The sequence below is a fragment of the Microcaecilia unicolor genome, chromosome 13 (genome assembly GCF_901765095.1).
Source record: "Microcaecilia unicolor chromosome 13, aMicUni1.1, whole genome shotgun sequence".
NCBI lineage: Eukaryota > Metazoa > Chordata > Amphibia > Gymnophiona > Siphonopidae > Microcaecilia > Microcaecilia unicolor.
In genome coordinates this window covers 78,788,557-78,815,470 of record NC_044043.1, presented here as the reverse complement: position 1 = coordinate 78,815,470, position 26,914 = coordinate 78,788,557, and the positions used below count along the sequence as shown (strand labels likewise).

Below are 26,914 nucleotides of genomic sequence, written 5' to 3'. Positions count from 1 at the left end.
ATATTATATACAGGTACTTATTTGTACCTGGGGCAATGGAGGGTTAAGTGACTTGCCCAGAGTCACAAGGAGCTGCCTGTGCCTGCAGTGGGAATCGAACCCAGTTCCCCAGGACCAAAGTCCACCACTCTAACCACTAGGCCACTCTTCCATATATAGGTTGCGTATAAGAATCTGAAGCAGTCTATCTTTTTCAGCTGGAAAAGAGCCCCTAAATTTCCTATCCTTCATAAAAAACACTACACCCCCCCCCCCCCTCCCTGCGATTCCCCAGCTAGGCTGTGTCAACCGTCAGCAGCAGAGGGCTCAACCCTGGTAGAATGGACTGGACATTTTTCTTTTGTGTGTAGTTCGATGCATCAGGCTGTTTGGCTGTATGTGCATATAATATTTATTTATGACTATGTGTTTTCATGATTTCAGAATAAACTTAATTGCTTAACTGTTTTCTATGACTCCCAACCCCCTTACTCCCTGATTGTAGTTTTGAGGAGGAGCTGGGGGCAGTGGGGGGGGGGGGGGGGGGGGCACCTCAAGGTTCGCCTCAGGCAGCAGATTGCCTTGGGCTGCCCCTGTTAACAACTTTGAATAACTTTGTGTCATCAGCAAATTTAATTACGTCACTAATTATTCCCATCTCTAAATCAGTTATAAATATGTTTAAAAGCATTGGTCCCAGCACAGACCCCTGTAGAACCCCACTAGCTACCTTCTCCATTGAAAATACTGATCATTTAACCCAACTTTCTGTTTTATTTATTTTTATTTTAGTTACATTTGTACCCCGCGCTTTCCCACTCATGGCAGGCTCAATGCGGCTTACATGGGGCAATGGAGGGTTAAGTGACTTGCCCAGAGTCACAAGGAGCTGCCTGTGCCTGAAGTGGGAATCGAACTCAGTTCCCCAGGACCAAAGTCCACCACCCTAACCACTAGGCAACTCCTCCACTGTTGCTACTATTTGAGATTCTACATGGAATTCCATGTAGAATCTCCAATAGTAGCAACATTCCATGTAGAATCTCCAATAGTATCTATTTTATTTTTGTTACATTTGTACCCTGCGCTTTCCCACTCATGGCAGGCTCAATGCGGCTTACATGGGGCAATGGAGGGTTAAGTGACTTGCCCAGAGTCACAAGGAGCTGCCTGTGCCGGGAATCGAACTCAGTTCCTCAGTTGCCCAGGACCAAAGTCCACCACCCTAACCACTAGGCCACTCCTCCACTGTCTTTTCACTAGTTTTTAATCCACAATAGGACATTACCTCCTATCCCATAACTTTCTAATTTCCTCAGGAGTCTTTCATGAGGAACTTTGGATTTTCAAAAGGCATTTTACAGATGCACGATATCGACCGGCTCACCTTTATCCACATGCTTATTCACCCCTTCAAAAAAAATGTAGTAGGTTGGTGAGGCAAGATTTCCCTTGACTAAATCACTGTTGGCTTTGTCTCATTAATCCTTGCTTATGTATATGCAAATCTCTTTCATGCATATTTGTTGTGGCTATCCTGAAAACTTGACTAACCATGGGGTACTCCAGGACCAACTTGGGGAAACACGGGTTTAGAGTTCAGATTGTATATCACGAGCATATTGGCATATTCATTTTTTGTGCTGCTGCTTCTATTCCAGGTTGCACTTGTTGCTATAAATATCATTGGTGATCCTGTGGACTACAGTGATGAAAGTAATACTGTAAGTACAACTGAATTTTAGGTGTAAATAGTGTAGGATGAAGGCATAAGCCAACTAGACATGTGCCTAGGGTCTAAATGTTTAGGAGGAGCCTTCTCGGATGTGCTAATTCAATGGCTTCTGAGGTAGAATTTTGCCCTGATAAGTCAGCTGCTGGAAGAAAGAAGAGTTGGAGGGGTAAGGCAAGAGCCAGCGCAGCCCTTGGAGGTCTGTCTGTCCTCCCTAACCCCCCACCACTTAGCAGAAGGAGTCTGTGATCAATGCTTCTTACCCTGCTGCTTTTCCTCTGCAGTCCAGAACCACAGGAGTAGAGGTGGTGGGGGCGGGGGGGGGGGGGATGAATTTTAAAATGTAACTATGTTTCAAAGAGGATGTGAGGGGAGGGGGGATTTGAAGTTTTTTTGCAGCATGTTCAGGCACTCTTAGCCCACGCATCCAATTTGCTAAGGGAAATTGCCTGTTTTCCCTTCCTACACCACCTCACAACTTTCCTACTATATGTCAACAGCTGGGCTCCTGCAGTCCTGCATCTCCCTCCCTTAAGTGCCACTTTTGTGTGAACAGGTCCCCGGCAGCGGCAGCAGCAATCTCACACGCTGCTATGCCAGATAACCTCCTTTCTGCCGTGTCCCGCCACCTAGTCAGAAACAGGAAGTTGTGACTAGAGGGGCGGGATGTGGCAGAAAGGAGGCTTCAGCTTAGCAATGGGTGGGCCCAGGCCCACCTGTGGCTACGCCCCTGGTTCAAACTTAACTGGCAGCGCTGAATATCAGCTTAGCTGGGTGTTTGAACCAGCCAAAAATAAACCGGATATTCAGTGCCGTTCACCAGAAACGGCTCAGCATTGAATATCTGGGCTCAGCACCAACCGCGGGAGTTAGCTGGGCTGGCTTTCGTGGTCTGAATATCAAGACCAAGAAGTTTTACCTACCGTGTTTCCCCGAAAATAGGACATCCTCCGAAAATAAGACCTAGTAGAGGTCTTGCTGCAATTTGAAAATATAAGGCCTCCCCCGAAAATAAGACCTAGCAGGGGAGGCCTTATTTTTTTGGGGAAACATCGGGGTCACCCCCGCACCCGAGATCGCCGGCTCCCCCCGCCCTCAGTCGCTCCCGGAACTAACCTCTTAAACGCTTCCTTTCACTTTCGCACTCGCCGCAAGCAGCGGGGCAGGCCACTTGTTACATTACGTCAGGCGAGGGTGGGACACGGAAGGAAGGAATGGCCTGCCCTGCTGCTTGCTGCGAGTGCGAAGATGAATGGTGAAAGGAAGCGTTTAAGAGGTTAGTTCCGGGAGCGACTGAGGGCGGGGGGAGCTGGCGATCTCGGGTGGGGGGGGGGCGACCCAATGTTTCCCCGAAAAATAAGGCCTCCCCTAAAAATAAGACCTAGCGGGTCTTGGGGAGCAAAAATTAATATAAGACAGTGTCTTATTTTCAGGAAAACACGGTAGTTCTATGACATGTTCAGCGTTCCACATGGTAAAAAATAACTTTGTTATAAGTTTAAAAGGCTGCTTAAAATGTATCGGTCTGAGTATAAATACTACTTTCTGGGCTGCAGCTTTCTATTGATGTCCCAGGTCTGTGACTTTACAAGTCAGACAGCAGGTTCTCCCTTCGGATTTGCCTCTTGTTTATTTAGTTGCTGCCTCATATAATATATTTTCCTCACACTCTTATCCTCTTCTCTCCTTTTTTTTTTTTTTTTTTTGTATTGAAAGCTTACAAGAGGAAAAGTAATTGACCATTATCTGGGGAGTAGTTCAGATGATCCAGCTTTAGACGGAACAAGCAATGGGTAAGAGGTGTAAAATTGTCTTTGTAAATATTTTTCCCCAGTACTTTAAAAATTTCAGTTACGTGATGTCAATCTGCAGATCTAGGCCAGCATTCTTGTAAGTAGCAGTCTGTACTATTAAGTCGAAGACCTGGCATTAGTTCTCTGCTATGAGTCCTCCTGTGTCAAACAAAAGTCCTACAGAAGTAGAATACAATGGGGCTCGTTTTTGAAAGAGAAAAATGTCCAAAAAGCGTCAAATCAGTCTTGTCTTGCACGTAATATTAGCGCTTAGCTGACTTAAGGCTATTTAACCGGCCAGGAGCCGTTCCTGGCTGGTTAAGTAGTTTTAAATATCTGGGTGGGGGGGGGGGGGGGGAGTGTAGAGTGCAGTCAGCCATGGGTTATGACAAATCATAGCTTGCATACCAATAAGTGGTCAAGCTGCTTTCAAAATATGTAAAAGTTCCAACGTGCATTCCAGCCCTCCTCTGAGTAAAGATCCAGAATACTAGATACCATAGGGAAGATCTTCCAGCATGCAGTGTTTATTTATTTATTGCATTTGTATCCCACATTTTCCCACCTCTTTGCGGGCTCAGTGTGGCTTTCAATATATTATGAATGATGGAAATACGATTTGTTACAACTTGGTTATGGATTACATTGTGAAGAGTTATGCGAGACAAAGTATTATTAAGGAATATAACAATGGAACAAAACCGTGAAACATTGGAAGGAGACAGCGGGAAGCTAAAAGGGCCATATTAAGACAAGAAGACATATGGTATACATATTTCTGTGAGTAAAGGTGTGGGTGAGGTGAGATTACGGGGGATGAGAGTTCAGATGATGTGTTGATGCATTAATGGACAGTGAGTGAGGACTTTGTGTTTTGGTTCTTTCCGTAAATTTTTTCAAAAAGATGGGTCTTCAATAATTTGCGGAAGGTGGCTTGCTCGTAGATCGTTCTCAGGTTGCGTGGCAGTGTATTCCAGAACTGCGTGCTCATGTAAGAAAAGGTTGACGCGTGTAGCGTCTTGTATTTCAGGCCCTTGCAATTAGGGAAGTGGAGGTTGAGGAAAGTTCGGGATGATCTTTTAGCGTTTCTGGGTGGTAAGTTAGATGCAAGGATTGCCACGCAGCAATTTAAAATGACAGTTTTTTATACAGTTCTAGAAAAACATTAAAAATACCTCAGATTTGAAATACAAATCCAAGATCTTGATGAATGCACAAAATATTTGATTACGTGACACAGCCTCAAGAGGAGCAACAGTGGCATTAGGAATGAGAAGAATGGCCTGTTTAAGGGTATCTAGATTTTGGAAAGATATGCATAACTGTACTGGAGAGAACCTTTTTAAAGAAAAGGTTGAGACTTGTGGTTAGGGATACTCCTTGGGAGGACCTTGGAGGTGTGTAGAGGGAAATCCTGTTCTTCAAATATTCTGGGCCACTTCCTTTAAGATTAGCCATAAGTAAATTTAGACCTATCTTGTCCTTGTAGCCAGTGAAGGTTTCGCAAAAATCATGTGAGGTGATCACATTGCTTACAACTTTCTACTAGCCGCGGCATTTTGAATTTGAGCTGGTGCAGACCTTTGTAGTTAGACCAGTGTAGAGTGCATTACAGTAATCCAGTTTTGATGTTATCATGGTATGTGAAACTGAGACAAGATTTGCCTTCTCAGTTTAAGGAGAGAGGTATCATAGTTGTCACAAATGATAGAAGCAGCTCTTGAGGGTTGCTTGTGTTTGGGGAAATCAGCATTGAATCTAGCTGTATTCCAAGGTTCCTGACTTGTGATTTGAGGGAGGGTTTGTATTTCCCAAGTGAAATTTGAATGTCAGGTACGTCCATTTGTTTTAAGGGCCCATAGAAGCTCGGTTCTACTTGGGTTCAGGCAAAGTTTTGTTGTTTTTGGCCCATTCTTGAACGATGTTAGGTAGTCATTCAGGGCCGAAGGTAAGTCTGGTTCAATGGGTATGAGGGAAATAAGCAGTTTTGGGCAGCTCTTGCATCAGACATCCCTTAGAGAGCGGTTTAAGATTTTTTATGTTAAGGAGAGCAAGATTTTCAAAGCATTCCTTTTCCTCTTGTTTTCTTGGAGGGAAGGTGGGGAGGAAGCTAAATCTCACTGAAAATATTCTTTCCCATTACATAGCTTTCCATTATTCCAGAACCTGTGGGATAGTTGTGTCCATCAATCAGCAGGTGGAGATAGAGAACTGAGACATATCTCCTCAGTATGTTCTATTTCCAGATGGACACACTTTTCAGCCTCTGTTTCTCAGCGATTTGCTCCTGGTCCAGTTGGTCAACTGGTCTCCAGTTGAGTTTTCCAAGTGGCTTGAGTCTGCAGAGTCATATGGAGGTCTTCAGATCCTCGTCTCTGGTGCCCAGTGAATTTACTTCTTCCCTCCCTTCACCAATCCCTGTTTCCTGTGGAGCACAACAACCTTTAAAAAAGAAAAAAAAAAGAGAGGAGACGGAAAGAACTCTACTGGAGAGCATGGGACAGAGTATCCGTCCTGATTCTGTCTCATCTGTAGAAGACTTGTGGAGACTGTGAGGTTCGGGGGAGCAGCCGGCAGTGGTAAGTCCGACTAAAGTTTGACTCGGAACCACTTGGAGGGCTGCAAGTTCTATTTGGTACTGGGGAGGGATCTTGACTCACCGCTTGGGACCATGTGGTCTGGTGCTTGTGACAGTTGGGATGAATGGCGACTCCCACGGATTCAGTTTTAAGAGGTTTTCCACTGTGGGACTCGCTGGCCTGTGTCGGGACATTAATGTGCGTGCAAGCAGGGAATCCCGTGGCATGCAGAGGAAACAGCAGCAGCACATTTTTAGATGTGGTGCAGCATCCGAATATGCCAGGGATTTTGGCTCTCCGGCAGGGCCGGTGCACAGTTTTGCAGGGGAATGCAGGAATGGGCGCCATTTTCTCGTGGCTGACTGGCAGAGAGGGACAACTTCTGTCTGATTTACATGTGGAGCACAGCCCCATGGCCCGACAGCGCATTCAGCTGAATCGGGATCATTGTTTTCGCCAGAATTTATATTGATCTTACACTGGGTTTATTGACTGAAGAGGAGACTCAGTTGCTGCAGGGTGCTTCCGTTTCTTGCCTCACTGCTCCTCTGTCTCCATAAGTGAGCAAATGAGACTCGCTGCTTGTATCTCCTTATCTGTTGTAGCCTTGATCTATTCAGAGGAGCCAGCATTGAAGGAGTCATTAGAGAAGGGAGAGTTTAATTACACATTGTGTGAAGAAATATTTTCTCTGGTTTGTTTTAAATTTACTGCTTAGTAGCTTCATTGTGTGTCCCCTAGTCCTAGTATTTTTGGAAAGAGTAAATGCGATTCATGTCTACCTGTTTCACTCCACTCAGCCATCTCTTCTCCAAGCTGAAGATCCCTAGCAGCTTTAGTCTTTCCTCATAGGGAGGTCATCCCATCCCCTTTATCATTTTTGTCGCCCTTCTCTGTACCTTTTCTAATTCCGCTACATCTTTTTTTGAGATATGGTGACCAGAATTGCATACAGTATTCAATGTGCGGTCACACCATGGAGTGGTACAAAGGCATTATAACATTCTCATTTTTGTTTTCCATTCCTTTCCTAATAATTCCTAACATTCTATTTGCTTTTTTTGCCGCCGCTGCACACTGAGCAGAGGGTCTCAATGTGTCATCAACTGTGACACCTAGATCGTTTTTCTGGGCAGTGACTCTCAATGAGACCCTTTGCTAAAATAACCCAACTTAATAGTAGTCCAAGTTGATAACTTTTCCCCTAATAGTCTTTCAGTTTCATATCTTTCACCTGTGCTGATGTTATTAGGCTCTCGACAGCCAAATTCCTGGAAAGAATGCAGGCACACCTCAAAATAACATTTATAGGTACCTAGAAAAATTGGGCCCGTTTAATTCAAAGGATTTATGCTTTAAACTTTGAAAGTTATTCTCCTAAATTGGCCTGTCTGAAAATGTACTAGGGCTGAGTTGTATACATTTTTAAGCAAAATTTCATTAAAACTCTTCAATTTGGGAGCATAACAAGCGGTTGGCAACAGGGTGAATTTGGGGTGGGGACAAGAAGTTAAGAGCTGAGCACTAATGTTCAGCACTAAGCTCATAAGTCTAGGCAAATGAATGATGTAGGCCTAAATTTAAATTAAGATGAATTTCAGCTGAGAAGTTATGCTCCTGAAAATAGGACACAAATTTAAGAGCTCAGCATTTCTGAATATTGGGCCCAATGATTTTCTTTGTAATTCTGATTTAAAGCTGTGGGAGCTCAAAAGTGGCAATATAACAGAAGGATTCCCTGACAAGTATTTCACTTATTCATCTTCCATAAGGCTTGTAAAGACCTAGTTGGCAAATTTTGGCAGAAAACTAAATGAGGAGAAATACTCTAACACTGTCCATGACCGTGGGCTTTGTTAATAGGAAACTGGATTCCATTTCCCCGCTGGATGACTTGGCCTTTGACATGTACCAGGACCCAGAAGTTGCTCAGATAATTCGCAAATTAGATGAGGCAAAGCAGGAAGCTGTCAGAAACGAACGCTACGACTACGCTAAGAAGCTCAAACAAGCTATTGCTGACTTGCAAAAGGTTTGAGGGTTTAATTTTATAATTGAAAACAGCATCGTGCTTCAGGAGCCCTGTCATTTGCTGGGTAGAATTTTTACATCAGTGAAGCTTTGGAAGTCTTGTATGCAGGACTTAATTTAAAGACAAAGCAGAGTGACTGTTCTCTCTTCTGCCTCCTCCCCTTCTCCTCCCTGCAAACTGCCTGGAAGGGAAAGGTTGGACCAGAACAACCCTGCAGCTTTGGATTCTGAAAAAAAGCTGCAGAACTGTGTTCAGGCTGTTCTCTAGAAATTAAAACTTGATTATATACAATCTGTACATCTGACACGGTTGTCCACAACCACACACACAAAAAAAAAAAAAGACATGTTTTACATCTTAATACATTACAGTTAGCAATTATGCACACCAGACTAATTGTTAGTAGTGACATTTTGTACCCATGCTAAGGAAATTGTCAACTTGAGCTAAGTCTGGAACTTTAGTTTCGTGTTGAGTCTCAAAGTGTTGCAGCACCTGTTCACGTCAAATGTATTTCAGGTCGGGGAACGCCTTGGAAGGTACGAGGTGGAGAAACGATGTGCTGTAGAAAAAGAGGATTATGGCCTGGCAAAACAGAAGAAAGAGCAGATGGAAGAATACCGTCTGAAGGTCTACCAACAGCTGGAACTTCATAATCTGTTGGATATAGGGCAGGTATACGCCCTTAAAATTATTCCCTTTGTATAAAGGTTTTTCCTCATGTAGAGGCATGGCCTATGAGATCACACTTATATGTGTGCTGTGTAGGTGTTTGGGCGCATACTTGTGATGTGGATATGTACTTTATAGAATGAACTAGCTGTTGAGCCCGTAAAAACGGGCAGGAGTTGGGGTTCCCCCCCCCCCCCGTAAGGTCGTTGCCGCCGCCACCCCTCCACCCGGCCCGGGCCCTCTCTTTGATTCTATACTTACACATCCATTTGCCGAATGCAGCAAGGCACATCAGCTGAGCTGCAGTGGGCCCTTCCTTCTCTGCCTGTGGCCCCGCCCTCCTGTGACGTAATGTGAGCGAGGGCGGGACACAGGCAGAGAAGGAAGGGGCAGCTCAGCTGATGTGCGTTGCTGCGTTCGGCGAATGGATGTGTAAGTTCAGAAGGGAAGAGAGGGCCCGGGTGGAGGGGTGGCGGCTGCGACTCCGAGTGGGGGGGAGGGGGGGAACGGTAGCAACCTCAGCGGCGCAGTTTCCCTCTCTGTCCCCCCCCCCCGGCATCACGTATTGACGCGGGGGCGAGACAGAGAGGGAAGTGTCTGCTGCGCATTTGCGAGTGAGTCGGTCACTCGCCGTTTATATGTTTGATAGTAACAAAGTAGATGACAGCAGATAAAGACCTGTATGGTCCATTCAGTCTGCCCAATAAGATATAAATGTTAAAAAAAAAAAATATCCTCCACCTTTTAAGACGCTGCCTACCTGCTGAATCTTGATGACACAAGGAAACAAGTTTGGTCTAGTGAAGACTAACTCAAAATAACGTGTTCCTTAACTGGGCCCTAATATTACCATATTGAAAATGCGATCATACCATGCCTCTGTGGTTATGTTCCATTAATAAGTTAAATGATTAACTGGATTTCTTGAAAGGATTATATAAACTTTGGTTGAATGACTAGGGACACAAACACAATTCCTCATGTATATCCACAAAACAGTGATCTCCTTTTTATTATCAACGAGATACAGATAAGAGTTTTCAGTTTTGACACAGTGTAAGTCATGACAGGAACAAAATTTAAGAAAACCAATGGACTGCATTAGGGTCTTATAGCCCATTTAGTTATCTGCATGAAACAAAATATTTTTTTATTTTGATTTATAAAACTACTTGCCCCCTGAAACATGTTCAGAATAACCCATCTGTGTATCGAAAAGGTAAACTTCTACTAAACAGATGAAGATGTGACTCCATATGCCCCAATTAAAGGAGAGTTTTAATTCTACTTCCATTTAATTTCAATATATTCCATCATCTTTATAACACCAGGCTTCCCAAGGCAAATTACAACAATGAACCAATCAGGAAGCCGGATATCCTCACTGAAATTTGGCCATCTGTATTGGATAGAACAGTGTAGAAAAATGAGCACAAAATACAGAATTTATAATTCCTGTTTCTGCCAGCTACAATAATTTTTTTAAACTGTTTTAGTGATATTCAATTTTTATTTCATGATATTTATATCTACATATGGGAAGCATTCAATTAAATTAAAAAGCTGTCCAATAAGTTAAAAAACATTTTGTCTATCCAATTGAAACAGCTTTAGACTTGTTACAGATGGACCATGCATAGGCAATCCCTTATTTCTAATAATCTGCTGCTATTGTTTTCAATAGCATTTGCTATTGTTTGCGGTATATTAAAACCGCAGCAAGTTCCGCCTAAGCTCCGCTTAGGCTTTAGCTCATACAATGAACTAGATGGGCTCACTTCATCTCCTGTTTTATCCAACATGGGTACACATGTAGACTAAACGCACACACATATATCTATACTAGCTTTGGAATAAGTGTAAACTTGTGCGTTGGCTTTTGTGCACTATTGGACCTAGTTCTGGTTATAAAGATAATTGTCAAAAATCTGTATGGCTTTTATTTTCTCCTCCACTTCTATTATAACTAACAAAAATATAAATAGGAGAATATTTTCAGAAACACTTGAATGACCATGAGTGAGGTACGGTCTCATAACTTTAAACACGGCTACTATTCACATCACTCCCGTGGTGAATCTAAGCTCATGCATCAAAATCTAATCATTGACTCATACCTCCACCGTCCTATGCTTTACTCTCACTACAATAAAATTATTCTACTGTAGGATATGTGAAAGACACTTAGCTTAACGGGCTTGCGATCCTTTTTAGCCTGTGTGCCCCAACAAGTGCCTGTTTTGCAACGCTTCGTCAAAGGGGCTCTCACACCATCTATCTGTTCCCTTCTCCACTACTGCCAACTCCAGACTTCGCGCCTTCTGTCTCGCTGCACCCTACGCCTGGAATAAACTTCCTGAGCCCCTACGTCTTGCCCCATCCTTGGCCACCTTTAAATCTAGACTGAAAGCCCACCTCTTTAACATTGCTTTTGACTCGTAACCACTCGCCTCCACCTACCCTCCTCTCTTCCTTCCCGTTCACATTAATTGATTTGATTTGCTACTTTATATTTTGTCTATTAGATTGTAAGCTCTTTGAGCAGGGACTGTCTTTCTTCTATGTTTGTGCAGCGCTGCGTATGCCCTGTAGCGCTATAGAAATGCTAAATAGTAGTAGTAGTAGTAGTACTGTTTTGTGACACTCATAACAGCTGGATGGTGTGAGAGTCCCTTTTTGACGAAGCGTTGCAAAACAGGCACTTGTTGGGGCACACAGGCTAAAAAGGATCGCAAGCCCGTTAAGCTAAGTGTCTTTCACATATCCTACAGTAGAATAATTTTATTGTAGTGAGAGTAAAGCATAGGACGGTGGAGGTATGAGTCAATGATTAGATTTTGACGCATGAGCTTAGATTCACCACGGGAGTGATGTGAATAGTAGCCGTGTTTAAAGTTATGAGACCGAACCTCACTCATGTCATTCAAGTGTTTCTGAAAATATTCTCCTATATATATTTTTTTGTTATTTTATAAAGATAGGCAGGTGCCTGTGTTGCCACTATAAGATAAGCTTAAAATAGGCATCTTTTGGGACTTCTCACAGATTGTACAGTTTCTGATCCTGATGTCCTTTTGATGATCCAACTGATGCAGATATTGACCCCTAAATATTTTCTATGATGTCGAATAGCAAGCTTATGTGGCATATTCTGCTCTAGATCCGAAGACCTCCTGAGCTGCCCCTTGAACCTATGGAACATGTAGTCGGTCCCCGGCAACAAGAGCAAATGAACTCGCCCCATCACAAGAGAGACAAAAGTGATGAGAAGAAATTGAAGCGAGAGCCCCTTCCAACTGAACACCCAGCAAAACGCAGTTCTCCAAAAGGCACTCCTCAGCCACGCAGCCCTTCTTCCCCTGCAGGTCTGCGTCTCACGCAGGTTCTTCCCAAGATAAGTGTAAGTCCCTGCACTGCCATTTTCAGCCTTTATATCCATTAGGTTTTTTGTTTTGCTTTTTTTTTAAATTTGCACGTCAGTCTTGCTTTGACTTGGGTTCTTGCTTTTCTGGTATTACTGGGCTCAGTGTTCTATGTTCCTTTTTTTTTTAAAGGGGATTCCAGATTATTTGGAAATTGGTTCTTCAATTTATAATTGAAAATCTAAAATTTGAGACTTAAGATAACTGCTGTTAGCTTCACAAAACAGCTTTCCTTGTTTAGAAAAACGTAGTTATTATTTAGATCATTTAAGGGAAGAGTTGTATAGACATTGATTTCTGTACAGTGGTTTTGTTCTTTAACAGAAAGTTAAAAATTTGACTGGAGACTGAGAAAATAACCTGCAGTCTTCCGGTCTCCCTCTGCTGCTACCCATTGTACTTGCATTTATAGCCCAGATTCTCGTTAGTGCTAGTTCCAAAGGCAAAGGGTGCACCTGCCATTTCTTTTTCAGAATCCCCACAATAAGCTTTTAGAAAATAATTTGCAAAGCATTTCATGAGATGAGCAGTGCTTTACCTGGAGAAATGGCCTATTTCAAAAATGTCCACAGGATATATGGATAAACACGATGCTCATGCAACCTGAACATGCATGAGTTTAATTGCTATTTCACAAGGCATTCCTGAGGGTAGGGAGCATCTGCTAACCCAGAAAAGTTCTGCACCAAAGAGAGCAAGTGTAAATTTTGGTGTCTAGTTTTTCTATAAACAGTATGTGCATACTTCCACTTTGAAAATTGCTTAAAGATGGCTGCAGCCTGGAAGGACCTGAGAGTCCCGTTCCTAAGTGGTGGATTAAACTGCACTACATATATCAGATGGAGTTATTAACAGCCATAAGGCATAATACCATTGCCCATTGGAAGCAAGTTTGGGATTCTCTATAACTTGAGTTTCTTTTAGGAAGCGGGGTTTTCCTTTTTTTTTTTTTTCAGATCCATAGTTTGATGTCTTTGATGCACAGGACACTTCCCTCTGTGTTTTCAATTTTACTTTACGCAAACACTATATTTTGAAAATCCAAGACTACACTCCTAGTTGCAATCCCCACAAACAAGGGAGGGTAAGCAGTTTTCAGATAGCTCCATTTTGCAGGTCTTGAATGGTTTTGAAAATTACCTTCTTAACTTTTTCTTCTGTTGTGTACGTTCTCTTTCTCCCCCTCATGCATACTTGTTCTTCCCTCATTGTCCAAAAATGTAAGTGTGATGCCATAGAGAGCATGCTGGCATACATGAAATGTACCTGCTTTTAACATTTCAGTCTCATGACTCATAATGGTTTATGGCAGAGAATTGCAATACAGTAACAAGGTTCAGTTTAATGTTTCCTTTTCCTCATGTGATGCGAAGGAACACATTTAGTTCTCATTTAGATTGTTGCGGTACCTTCCATCAATTTTTATTATGGAAAGCAATTTAAAAGGAGGTGCTGTTTTGACTTTTTGTATTTTGTTCACTGATAGATTGAAGCTTTACCCTATGATGAACGGCCGCTCCCAGCTCTCCGTAAGCTACAAGGGGAGACATTCACTGAGCCAGAGCCAGAGGAGGAAAGCATTATTGACACCTCGAGAAGTGGCATCACCGGCGAGCCAGAGCCACTAACTGAGAAATCATTGCGAGAGGCCAGCTTTGCCATTGAAGTGTTTGGAGAAACTTTGGTAAGGGTCATAAAGAGGTGATACGTAAATGTAAACACAGAACGCAAAAGTTAATATATAGGAATTCTATTTTTTTCTAACGTTAGCCCATGGTAGTATATATACACTGAAGGATTTTCTCATGCCCTCTGCCCCCAGGATTTGATAAATATTCTTTTACACAGTAATCTGTGCATGGTTGGGCTTATACGTTTGGTGAATTAATTTTGTGGGGGGGAGGGGGGTTCTCAAAATAAGCAAACGTGGATTTGTAGTTCCTTTTTTTTTTTTTTTTTTTTACTGTGGCTACATTATGATCTTGTTGGGCTTGTGAAAAATGTGTTGCCAGTAACTTCTGTTTCTGACAAATTCATTCATCAATCAAGGCGAAAAGCTCCACCACTGGAGATACTTCAAGCTGTTTTTCAACCAAATTAATTGCTTGTACTTACGTGGTATGGCTGCATAGACTGACAGTAGTTAGTCCTATTGGTGACCGGTGGAAGAGACACTTCAGTATAGAATAGTTTGTTTATTTATTTATTTATTGCATTTGTATCCCACATTTTCCCACCTCTTTGCGGGCTCAGTGTGGCTTACAATAAGATATGAATAATGGAAATACATTTGTTACAACTTGGTTATAGGTTACATTGTACAAGTTTTGTGAAACCATGGAAGTATCATTAAGAATAAAACAATGGGACATCAACATTGAAACGTTGGAAAGAGACAATGGGAAGCTTAAAGGGCAGTGTTAAGACAGAGATATATGGTGTACATATTCCTGTGAGTAAATGTATGAGTGATGTGGAATTACGGGGGATGAGGGTTGGGAGTGGATGTATGGAGCATTGATGATCAGTGAGTGTGGACTCTATGTGTTTTGGCTCTTGCCATAAATTGTTTCAAACAGATGAGTCTTCAGTAATTTGCGGAAGGAGGCTTGTTCGTAAATCGTTCTTAAGTTGCGCGGCAGTGTATTCCAAAGTTGTGTGCTCGTGTGAGAAAAGGTTGACGCGTGTAGCGTCTTGTATTTCACGCCCTTGCAATTAGGGAAGTGGAGGTTGAGGTATGTTCTGGATGATTCTTAACTACAGTGTCTGTTCCTATCAGGTTGCAGGATCCTATTCCAAGACGTGGTCTTACCGAGAAGATGCCCTACTCGCAGTATATAAAAGGCTGTGGGAGATGCCGAATAGTGCTTCAAAGGATGAGTTGAAGAGCATGCTCAGGGCAGCCATATTCCTTATCCAAAGAGCCATGAAAGACAATGTGTCCTCGGTGAGTGAAAAGAAGGGGGGAAATCGGCCGACACAACTCCATAATAACAAGACGGCACCTTTGCCTCTTATCTCCTAAAACACAAAGGGTCCGATATTCACCTGGTGGTGCTCAGCGTTTTGCTGGCTTTCTCCCCAGAAATTCAGTGCCAGGCCACGTCCAGGCTCCAGCATTGAATTTCTAGGTTTAAGGAGCTGGCAAGAACATAGCCAGTTAGGGGGGTCCTTTTACTAAGCTGCGGTAAAGGGGGGGGGCCTGCGGCAGCATCGGCATATGTTTGTGACTTACGCCGAGGCCCTCTTTTACCACAGCTGGTAAAAGGCTGGGGTTTCCCAAAAAGAAATAGCCGTGCGGTAAGTGAACAGCTTGTCGTGCTGCCGTTTCCAGGGGGAGCCCTTACTGCCATCTGTTTAGGTGACGGTAAGGGCTCCCATGCTAAGCCAGCAGTTCAAAAATTCAGAATATTTTTGTAGCACCAGAAATGGCACACGCTGGGGGTGGGAACTTCCTAGGGCTTTTTTTGAGAGGGTACTTGGGGGTACTGAGTACCAGCACTTTTTCCATTGTCTGCTGTAATTAACCCATGATCCCCAACCTTTAATGAAAGAGCTCAGGCTCTACACACCAATCCTGCCTTGTCATAGATTCTGTGACTGGTTGCAGGGGGCCTGGCTATTGTGGGGTGGGTCCCTCAGTGATCATTCCACCCCTGAAGGGTGGCCTGGCATTTGAGTACTGGCACCTTTTTAGCTAGAAAAAATGCACTGTAACTACCACCAGGCTTCTACAGTAGCGCATTGGTAGTTCCGAATTGCAACCCTTTGCAATATTATGATGAATCGCATAAAGATAGGACTGACTTTTATTCTGTCCTATTTATGCAGTACTTTGGCTGGTTAAGTGCTGACTCTGCCCTTGAACACCCCCAAAATAGCCAGTTTTGTGTTGGGCTTTAACTGAACATTTTCAGTGGCACTATCCGGTTAACCTCCAAACAACAGGAGCCATTTCCAGTCAGTTAAGTCGCTTTGAAAATGAACCAAAAATTTTATAACAATATTTTTAATTGAAGTTCAATGTTGACTGTTCAGAAGTTTCTCATTGCAATTAAGCTAAATGATTTAACTTCATTTGTATGTTTTAGTCCTTTGTCAGTTAAACATGGGCCAGTTGACTGTGTGGCATTCTGAGTTGCGGGAGTCCACCGAGATGTGTCAGAATTTATAGCACTCCTCTGTTGTGTTCTGCATCTGGCGACTTCGACTTGTAAACAAACTGCCAGCAGAGGGCTTTAAAACAACAATACATTTAAAAATCCCGTTTTGTGCTTCCTTAGACTTTTCTTTCAAAGAGAAGATTTGGGGGGGGGGGGGGGGCAATGTAAATCAGAAGAAAATATTAAGCTTTGCATTTACGATAGCTCAGATATCCCAATTTCCAGTCTTTCTTGATAAAGAGATGACCAGTATTTATAATGGAGCCCAATATTCACCCAGCGGTGATCAGCGTTTTGATGACTACCATTGGTGTTAAACCTGGAAATTCAATTCCAGGCTTTGTCTGGGCACCAGCATTGAATTTCCAAGTTTCCAGAGCCAATTAGCACATAGCTAGTTAAGCGCGATATTCAGAGGCCAAAAAAGCATGCCACGAGGAATTATTAGGAAAGTTATGATAAATAAGACCAAGAAAATGTATAATTATTGTAATGTCATTTTCCAAAGCCTCCGGGCTTCTGATATTCATTGCTTACAAATCATTCAGAATGTTGCTATTAAGCTTGTAGGAGCCTAAAAATATGACCATGTCACGCCACTTCTCCATGAGGCACATTGGTTGCCTCTGTCCCACCTTATTCCCTCCAAGATCATCCTTTTGGTATTTAAGATTCTTCAGATTAAGTTCCCGGCATTCCTCTCTGTTACTGACTCCATATACACCCCTGCATGCTCTCTGGTCCCAATACCAGCATCATCTTTCTGTTCCTACAGTTAAATGCATTCACTATGATGTCATTTGAAAAATAATTTTTTCTGTGATGGGCCCCCAGTCTTTGGAAGACTCTCCCTTTATATATTCGTCAACAGGATTCCCTGGCCAAATTTTAAGACTGATGTAAAAACGTTTTTGTTTGAAGTTACCTTCTCTTGACCTTTTCCTTTTTAACTAGGAGGGGAGGAGGTTGGGATCATCAGCACGGCAGAATGACCTGAATGTCTCTATGTGGAATGTTTTGTACTCTTTCATCATCTTTCTGATCTGAATGGAATTCACTTCAATAGTTATTATGTAGATTTATTTTTTGATTATGTAAACTGCTTAGTTTTTTTTTTTTAATACATTTTTATTAGAATTTTTCAACAAACCAAAACATCATAGAAGCAGTGCAAAATATCAACCATGTCCCATTCCCCCCCCCCCCCCCCCCCCCCCCCACAATGAAAACCACCCCATAAAGTACCAGTATACTCTTATGTATAGAACTGCATCAACCCCAAAGCATAATTCATGGCACCATAGACCCTTGCCAAGTAAAAAATTGTTCTTAGGCATGGGAATCGGTAGGGCCATAAATATAAATAAATAGAGCAATTTAGGAAGCGATATTCTGATTGACAGTACTTGTCCATACCAAGAGATGTTGAGGCTTCCCCCCCCCTATTTAAATCATCTATAAAAGCCCAGGCCTTGGGGGAGATAATTGACTTCATACAAATGGGAGAGGTCTGCCGTTAATTGTATTTCCAGATATGTGATAGTTCGTGATGCCCATTTAAATGGAAATCAGCTTTTCAAATGAGAAACCATAACGGTTAAATTCAGAATCTCAGATTTGGACATATTAGCCTTGAAGCCAGAGACTTGCCCATAGGTCTGTAAGGTGGTCATTACATGGGACAGAGAGGCAATCGGTGTTGTCAAAGCCATGAGCACGTCATCAGCGAAAAGCATGATCTTCTGGTCTACCCCCTTCATACTTTGCTTCCCAAACCCGGAATGCCAAGGGCTCAATGGAAAGGGCGAACGAGTGGAGACTATTCACAACCCTTTCGGGTCCCCTTATGTAATTTGAAGGGCTCTGTATACATCCCATTGATATTTACACTAGCTACTGGTTGTCTATATCAATCGTATCCAATCTAGTGACCCCCCCCCCCCCCCCAAATGCCCACCCACTGGAGAGCCCCCAACATAAAGGGCCATTGTACCGGGTCAAATGCTTTTTCCGCATCAACTGAAAGTAGTAGTGCAGGATCCCTGCTTCTTGGCTTGCTAAATAATGTAAAGGGCCTGACGAGTATTGTCAAAGGTCTGCCTCCCTGTTATAAAACCAACCTGTTCAAAAAAAATCCGCAATCAAGCGGAGAACTCGAACGCCCCACGGGAAAACACAGAAATAGGTAAAAAGTGGGATGTTTGGAGGGAGGGGAATATTTTGGATTGTGTCAGTGATTGACTGTTTGATAAGCAATATGTTTGTTAATATACAAAATCAATAAATATATACAAATTTTAAAAAAAAAAAAAAAGTGGGATGTTTGACCACGGAAATACAAATCCTGGAGACAATATCATAAAAACTTCTTTATTGAAAAAAAGACTCCACACAACTTTAGAGACTTTACGTTTATCATTATTTATTATCAATTTTTTTTATTGTTGTATTTTATTATATGTTGACCTCTTATTGTATATTTATTACTTATTTGAATGTTTTATTTGATTATTTGATTCTGTATTTGTTTGAAAGATTTATTTGATTTATGTTTTTATAGACTCCTGATGCAGGCCTGTAGGCCGAAACACAACAGTTGTGTCGAGTCTTTTTTTCAATAAAGAAGTTTTTATGATATTGTCTCCAGGATTTGTATTTCCTTGGTCAAACATCCCACTTTTTACCTATTTCTATAAAACCAACCTGATCAGGATGCACAACACAAGCTATCACTTTCTGTAATCATTGTGCCAATATTTTTGTGACTTTTACAGTTCCCCCCCCCCCCCCCCCCCCCCCCCCCCCCCCCCCCAATAAAGAAATAGGGATGGCAGTAACAGCGATGGTAGCAATGTATTATCTCAAAAGGACTTAAAAACTCAGAGCAACAGAGGTCCCAAATGTTTCCCAGAACGTTTATAAAAACTACTCGTATGCCCATCGAGCTCTGGAGCTTCGCGCATACAGTTCTAATGGGCGGTATAACAAGTAAATACGGAGACATTATAAGTTTCAAGTTTTTCTCTCCTTGTTGCAATCTCACCTTGAGTATTGCATTCAATTGTGGTCACCATATCTCAAAAAAGATATCATGGAATTAGAAAAGGTTCGAAGGCGAGCGACCAAAATGATAAAGGTGTTGGAACACTTCTCATATGAGGAAAGGCTGAAGAGGTTAGGGCTCTTCAGCTTGGAAAAGAGACGGCTGAGAGGGGGATATGGTTGAGGTCTGTAAAGTCCTGAGTGGTGTAGAACGAATAAAAGTGAATCGATTTTTCACTCTTTCAAAAAGTATAAAGACCAGGGAACATTCCAATGAAATTACATAGAAATACTTTTAATACAAATAGGAGGACATACTTTTTCACTCAAAGAATAGTTAAGCTCTGGAGCTCGTTGCTGTAGGATGTGGTAACAGTGGTTAGTGTATCTGGGTTTAAAAAGGTTTGGACAAGTTCCTGGAGGAAAAGTCCATAGTCTGGTGTTGAGAGACACATATGGGGGGGAAGCCACGGTTGAAAGCAGGATACTGGGCTAGATAGACCATTGATCTGCCCAGTATGGCTATTCTTAAGTCAAGACTTCACCTCTCATGTCTGTAAGGAAAACAAATTCTGCCTGACACCAGTTTCTGTATGATAACATTATACTGTATGCCAAGAAAATTTACATAGACACATAGTTTACATAACCACACTCCCCACTTTAGATTAGCTATACCTGCCTTTATGAACAATGCACATGCCTCTGTCAACCTGCAATTGTGCATTTCCTCCGCAGTGATCTCCTTTAATATACTAACCCTCTCAGAGATTCATTGATGTAAATTATATAAACAATAATTTATAAATCCTGATATATTCTCATTCACTTCAGGTGTTTCACGCAGCTTTGAAACTGTTAAAAATGATTGTTACACAGTATATTCCAAAGCACAAACTTGGCAAACTGGAGACAACCCATTGCTTGGAAAAGACCCTTCCAAACCTAATCGCTCGAACTGGGGACTCTGCTACTCGCCTGCGAGTGGTTGCTTCAAACTTCATTCAGGTATTCTTGTTTTTACAATGCATTTTCAAAACCAATTGCATTCATTTCATAAAAGTCTGCTGTAGTTCTGGTCTAAGAAATCTGGGATTTTAAATATCAAAATGATAAAACAGATCAGAAGCTGTGATACACAGTCCCTTGATGTGAAATTTTGTGTTCTGTGAAAAGCTACATGCCTTGTACTGGTGTGGCAGTGCGTGTAGAATGCATTTGTTTGAGAAATGAGGGAAGGAGTTTGGCATTCTGCAGACGGGTAAAATCATGACATATAGGCAGTGTTTTCCATTTTTATGTGGGATTGAATTGGAGAAAGGGGGAAGGGAGGAAAACATGAGAGTCAGAGGAAGAGTGAATGGTATTGTAACTTTAAGCATCTTATTTTAAACCACTTTGATGCACTATGAATTGGGATTGTAGAGGCAAGTCCTGATTTTTGGAAACCTGGGCATCTGCTGACTTGAGGATATGTTCAGTACAATAGTGCCTGCCAGCTATGTGGGTTTGGTTCTCTGCCCCACTTCTGTACAACTGGCTGGTCAGGGATGCTATAGAGGCAGCAACTTGTCTTTTCCCATTTCCCTGGAGGAAAAAGGAATACCACTAATACACATCTGTAAATGGAATTCACAGTTAGTTTCTGCCAAAATTACACTGTATTATTAGAGGGAGGGGTTCAAATCTAGTCAAGGCTGTGCAAGTGGAGAGGCCTTGGCATCAGAGTTTTCTGATTTTTAGCGGTGTTTAAATGTGTTTTGCATGTGTTAAAACACACTCATTTTTTTATTATTATTAATTTTTTTTACCATAAGTTAGTTCATCCAACATTCTGTAAAAAGCAGTAGGAAGCTACATTATAAAAGCAGAAATCAATAGATCCCATGCTAGATCTAAAACAATGTGTTGTTTTTTATTAAACAACCTCAGAAAGGGTAGTTTGTCTTTCCCACACACCCATCTGTTTTTGGTCAGGGCTTTTCACCAAAAGCATAGCAGATACTAAAGGAAAAATAAACAAGTCATGTAAACATCATCAGTATTTGAAGAGAGGGTCAGTTTATGGGACAGTGCCTGCCTTGTTGGAATCTGGGAGTGAACTGCTAAGAAGCTGCTTTGGAAGGGAACAGTAACCTCTGCCGTGATTAGGTGGCCCTCCTGGCTCTTGAGGGTTTTTTTTTTTATTGTTAATGCACCCAAACAGGAAATAAAGCCCCATGCTATCCTTTTGTTGCAGAGTTTATTGAAGCTGTTAATTGGAATATTTTAGAAATTGCTTCTGCTTCTAATTACGCCAGTGATGCTTATTGTTTTTTATGAGCTGTCGTTCGCCCCTGTACAATATTTGTAATAATTATACTTAGTGAAAAATCTTACAGATGCAGTTCTGTTCCTTGTAGACATGGAATGTGCTGTATTTGTCTTGAAAAGTTAAAAATTAACTTTTGTGCTCCAAACTGAATTTTATTGTAACATGCTACAAAGGGCTTTTTTTTTTTTTTCAATGAATTTACTTAGAAGGTAGTTTTAATAGTAACTGTAATTTGTCATATACAACTTCTGTTGTATGTTGGAAATTTTGGAATTACTTCCATTTACCGCTCCCCCTCCCTTTCTGTTTCGATATGATTGCTGTTGTGCTGCTGGTGATAAGAGCATAGAGCTTCAAAATCGTGATACCTTTCTTTAGGTTACTTAATCTTCATAAATTTTGAGCTTGTAGTATTAGCATGCACTGAGGTGGTGGTACACTTTTAGTAAATATAGGCCTTAGTTCCCAAATAGTAATAGGCCAGAATCCTAATCTCTGATCCCCTCGTTCTATAACTTGGTGCCCATATTTACGTGCCAACTCCTGAGTTCTATAAAAGTTGCTAAAAATTGTGCATGCAAATGTAGACGTGCCCAATTTATACATGCAATTTAACCAGTTAATGGGCTAATTAGTGCCAATAATTGGCTTGTTACGCAATTATTGGCACTAATTAGATTCAATTAGAACTTATGCGCATAAATTTAGGCACGGTATCTGCGCCAAAATTTTACTTATGAGTTAAAAAAGGGGGTGCAGAAATGGGAGGTTATAGAATAAGGGGGATATGTGTCTAATTTAGGCATGTACGTTTGTACCACATTTCAGTTGGCGCAAGTGGGCACGCCTAAAGTTAGGCACGATTCTCAGGTGTAAGCTAACTTTAAGCGTGGTTTGTAGAATAACGCTTTTTTGGATATTTTTTGGATATTCCCACCCGGATGCTCCTCTCTTCTTACAGTCTCCTTGTGAAATTGGAACCAAAGCAGTCGAGGTTCAGGCCACGTAGATTCCTTGCTAGCACTCCAGACCATTGTTCTAGTTCCCCAGGCCAAACAGGGACAAGGCAGATACTCGGGCTCATTTTTGAAAGAGAAAAATGTCTAAAAAGTTGCATAAACGGCATTTGCACATTTTTATCTCACAAAAACATCCAAATTGGTATTTTTGAAACGTTTTTTTCTATGCTGTGCGTCCAAATCTCAAGGGGGCATGTCATGGATATGTTTAAAAGTGGGATTTTCTAAGATTTGGACGTTTTTCAGCCATAATGAAACAATACAAAACCGCCTAGGACTAAAACTAAGATATTTTGAGCTAGACCTGTTTTTAGAACGAATAAGGCACAAAAAGATGCCTTAAATGACTAGATGATCACTGGAGGGAATCAAGGATGACCTCCCTTTATTCCCTCAGTGATCACTGACCCTCTCCCACCTCCAAAAAAATGCGATTAAAAACATTACCAGCTGTGGGTCCCGCTGTAGGAACACGAAACGAGACTGTCCAAACATCTGGATTTCTCCCTTGATAAAGCTGGTGGAGTGAAACGGGTCCCCATCAGGAGTCATTTGAAGGGACATTTGACACAAAAAGCCAAAAGTTTTAAGTCACATTATTGTGTTGTAAAAAATGTTTGCTTTAAAAACAATTACAACAGGAGGTTTTTCTAGGTCGGTGATGAGCTCAGCCTACAGTGGGCCTTATGACTCATTCATAATGTGAATTAACGTTTGTCTCAGCACCTGGGCTTTTTGAGACCTTTTCCTCCTCAAACAAAAACATTTCAAAAATCTAGAAAATTAAGTTGTCCGAATATAACAAGGTTCCTATTCTTTCAACATATGTGGAAGGTTACTTGCAGTTTATTATTGTGATTTATATTCAGTATTCTGCAAGAGGTTTGGCGTTGTCATAAGCAAAATGATGCCATAAAAATGTGCGGAAAAAAGAAAAAACATTGTTTAAGTGGATACAATGAATCCTCTGAGGTTTAAATCCAACTCCAACTTTAAGGAACTAAGACTTCTACGGTCTGCATGTATGGCAAAGACAGATTAGAATGTGCTGGAGAGGGCTTCGATGGCAACTCCAGAAGGTGGAACATAAGGACAGTGCCGGGTGGGTTTCTGTGGTCTGTGTCCCGAAAATGGCAAAGAAATCAGGATTCAGTATATCTGGTTTTTAATCATGAATTGGTAATGGGTTTGACTGTTGGGCAAACTGATTCGACCATTTATCATCTACTATGTTACTTGTAACAAATGTATGAAGTCAGTACCATAAAAAGGTACTTCTTATAGTTTTGTTTTGTTTGTTTTTATTTTTTTTACTGAGCTTTATTTGTAAATGTCTAGTAAAGAATGAAAAACTATTAATGCATTTGGGAATATTTTTAGGTATTAAAATGTTGGTGGAGTGGAGAAGCAACTTTTGCTGAATTGAATTCTATATTAAACATGAGCATTTCCGGGGTTTTTTTTCTCTAATGATGTACTTCCCTGCAGGAGATGGCTCTCTTTAAGGAAGTTAAACCATTGCAAATTGTTCCAGCTCATTTGATTCAGCCACTGAAACAGACTTGTCCAACTCGTCTGGCCCAGAGCCATGTGGAGTTGGTGGAACACCTGGTGAAGGAGTTAGGGACTGTGAGCTCTGGCTTTACCGTCGATAATGTCATGAGGGTAAGAGCACCTTTAAAGGTTATATTCTATGTTTGTAAATTCTTTTAAAATCTCTGTCTCTTATTTTTGTACTCTTATTTCCCAAAATGGTAAATTTATGTAGGGAATATTTTTTTTGTAGTTAGAATGTGATTTCACTAAATAGTGCTAATGCTCAAAGCTAACATCTTATCCTAGGTTTGACATGAATCCTGTACTTCCTAATTATTGTGTGGGCTTGAGAAAGTGATATGAATTGTCTCTGCCAATTCGTAATACCCAAATGTCCTGGAATTATACAGTAGGACAGTTTTTCCTAATGGCTTGTAAACAGTGCATTTTGTGTAGGTAAAAAGATACCAGTACTCATACAATGCCAACCTTAAGGATGGGGTCACTATCTATGGCTCCATCCCTAAAGGCATCATTGAAAATAGTACACAAGTCCCTAGGCCCAAAAAAAAGAGCCCCTATGATTGACCATAAACTAATAAAATAAGTAGACAAAAGAATCAGCTGAAAGCCCCCAAAAACCAGACTCTGGCATGCAGGATAACACCAGAAAAACAAAAATGTCCCCTTTCTGTAAAAATAGCAGATGCAAATTTCAAATATTCATTCACTACATTACAAATAAAACCAAAAAATTAGCACAGCTACCACACTACTTTATATTAAAATAAAATTATTTTTTTCTACCTTTGTTGTGTGACCACGTACTTCTTTTCATTTGTGTTGGTTCCAGTCTCTGGTTTCTACTTTCCTCGTCTTCTCTTAACTCTATTGCCAGGATTTCCTGTTTGTCATTTTTCTCTCCATCTTTTCCTTTCAGCTTTCTTTGATTTTATTTTCTGCCTTTATCCACATTTAGTTCTTCTTACGATCAAGTCTTCATGTGCCCTCTTTTGACTGTGTCTACCTATAGCTTTCCCCTCTTTCTCCTCCCTACTTCCATCCAGCATTTGCCCTCTCTTTCCTCCCCACTTCCATCCCTTTCATTTCTCCCCCTTGCCTCCTCTCTCCCCATCCAATATTTCTCCCCCTTGCCTCCTCTCTCCTCCCATCCAATATTTCTCCGAGGGCCACCGCTGCTGCTCCCAATGAGCAGCAGCATTGGGCAAATCAGAGTAGAAGACGTGAAGCCACAATCTCAGACGTGCAAGACACGCACTATCAGCTCTGCCGATCCCCTGCCCTTCTGACGTCAACTTCTTGTTCATAGTGCTAAAATAAGAACTAATATGTAACTTCCTTACTCAGGTTATGTGCATATTCATCTTTCTATAATCGAAACCATGATATTACCAACTTATAACTCACTATAAAACATATTTACCATCAAAACTTAAACCTTATTTATCAAGAACTTCTGAAATAAAAATGTTTTTACTGCCTTCCTAAAAATACCATAGTTATGAATCCTTCTTACAGTAGAAGACAAAGAATGCCAAACCTTAACCATTTGGTGCGAAATTGTAGATGTAAAAAATTTTTTTTTTAATTTTAGACAACGTCAGAAAACACATCATCTGCTTTCTAAGACATTGAGACTCACCCCTAGATGATAATTATACAGAGAATGTCATATAGGCTGGAGAATGGCCATATAGGATTTTGAATATTATCATGCAAATTTTAAATTCTACCTTCACCAGTGTAACTTAATAAGGGTTGTATAATTATACTTATGCACTGAACACATCAGTCTAGCTACTACATTCTGAATGGTCTGAAATTTTTTGAAAGTAGACTTAGAACAGCTTAAGTAAACCACATTGCAAATGTTAATGATTGAACACGCATGTGCCAGTTAAAGCGCTACTTATACAAGGTGTGCATAACTGCGTGCGCCTGGTTATAGAATTGCCAGGATAGTCTTCATTATTTTTCTTGAGGGCAAGTTTCCATTGCAGTATGCTTTGGTTTCAGTTTGCCACCCGGGCGTTGGAGCACTCGGCATTTGAAGTCCGCGAAGCAGCTGTCCGGATCATCCTCGACATGTACAAGCAGCATCAGCACTGCATATTGGAATACCTCCCTCCGGATGATGCCACCACACGCAAGAATGTGTTGTACAAAACCCTCTTTGATGGATTTGCCAAAATAGACGGCAGACCTACCAACTCCGAAATAAAGGTAAATGGCAGGAGTAACTTCCAGTGTGAAATGGAAGGAAAAAGATGAAATGTAGAACTTGTTTAATCCAGACACTGCATAGTAAGCGATCCCAGCAAGATGAAGTTTTATTTGTCATACCACCAAACTTTATAATAATTGAAAATATTAATTTTGACTTTTGATTTCATCTAGAAAGTCAGTATTTTTGTCCTAGGACTAAAATATTCAATGATCTTTAAGGGCCTATTTTTCAACAGTTGAAAGAGGTGAATTCTAAAATCAAATCCATCAAGTAGGGAGAACTATCTCTCTCTATATAAAAGGCAACACCAACGTTCTATGAAGCCTCCAGCCGGAAGTGTGAAGGGGGCGAGATATCCGGTTTCCCTATGAGTGTCTGCCCCG

General features: G+C 41.3%; 1 protein-coding gene across 3 annotated transcripts in view; it reads left to right on the top strand.

Moving 5' to 3' along the window:
- Positions 1-26,914, top strand: part of CEP104 (centrosomal protein 104) — a 71,535-nt gene that overhangs the window by 14,547 nt on the left and 30,074 nt on the right. For all 3 annotated transcript variants that reach the window (XM_030222082.1, XM_030222083.1, XM_030222084.1), the window contains 10 exons: positions 1,641-1,703; positions 3,428-3,504; positions 7,947-8,115; positions 8,635-8,790; positions 11,948-12,187; positions 13,696-13,893; positions 14,989-15,156; positions 20,249-20,422; positions 24,236-24,412; positions 26,321-26,527. In XM_030222082.1, the coding sequence (XP_030077942.1) occupies positions 1,641-1,703; positions 3,428-3,504; positions 7,947-8,115; positions 8,635-8,790; positions 11,948-12,187; positions 13,696-13,893; positions 14,989-15,156; positions 20,249-20,422; positions 24,236-24,412; positions 26,321-26,527 (1,629 nt within the window). The remainder of the gene's footprint in view (positions 1-1,640; positions 1,704-3,427; positions 3,505-7,946; positions 8,116-8,634; positions 8,791-11,947; positions 12,188-13,695; positions 13,894-14,988; positions 15,157-20,248; positions 20,423-24,235; positions 24,413-26,320; positions 26,528-26,914) is intronic.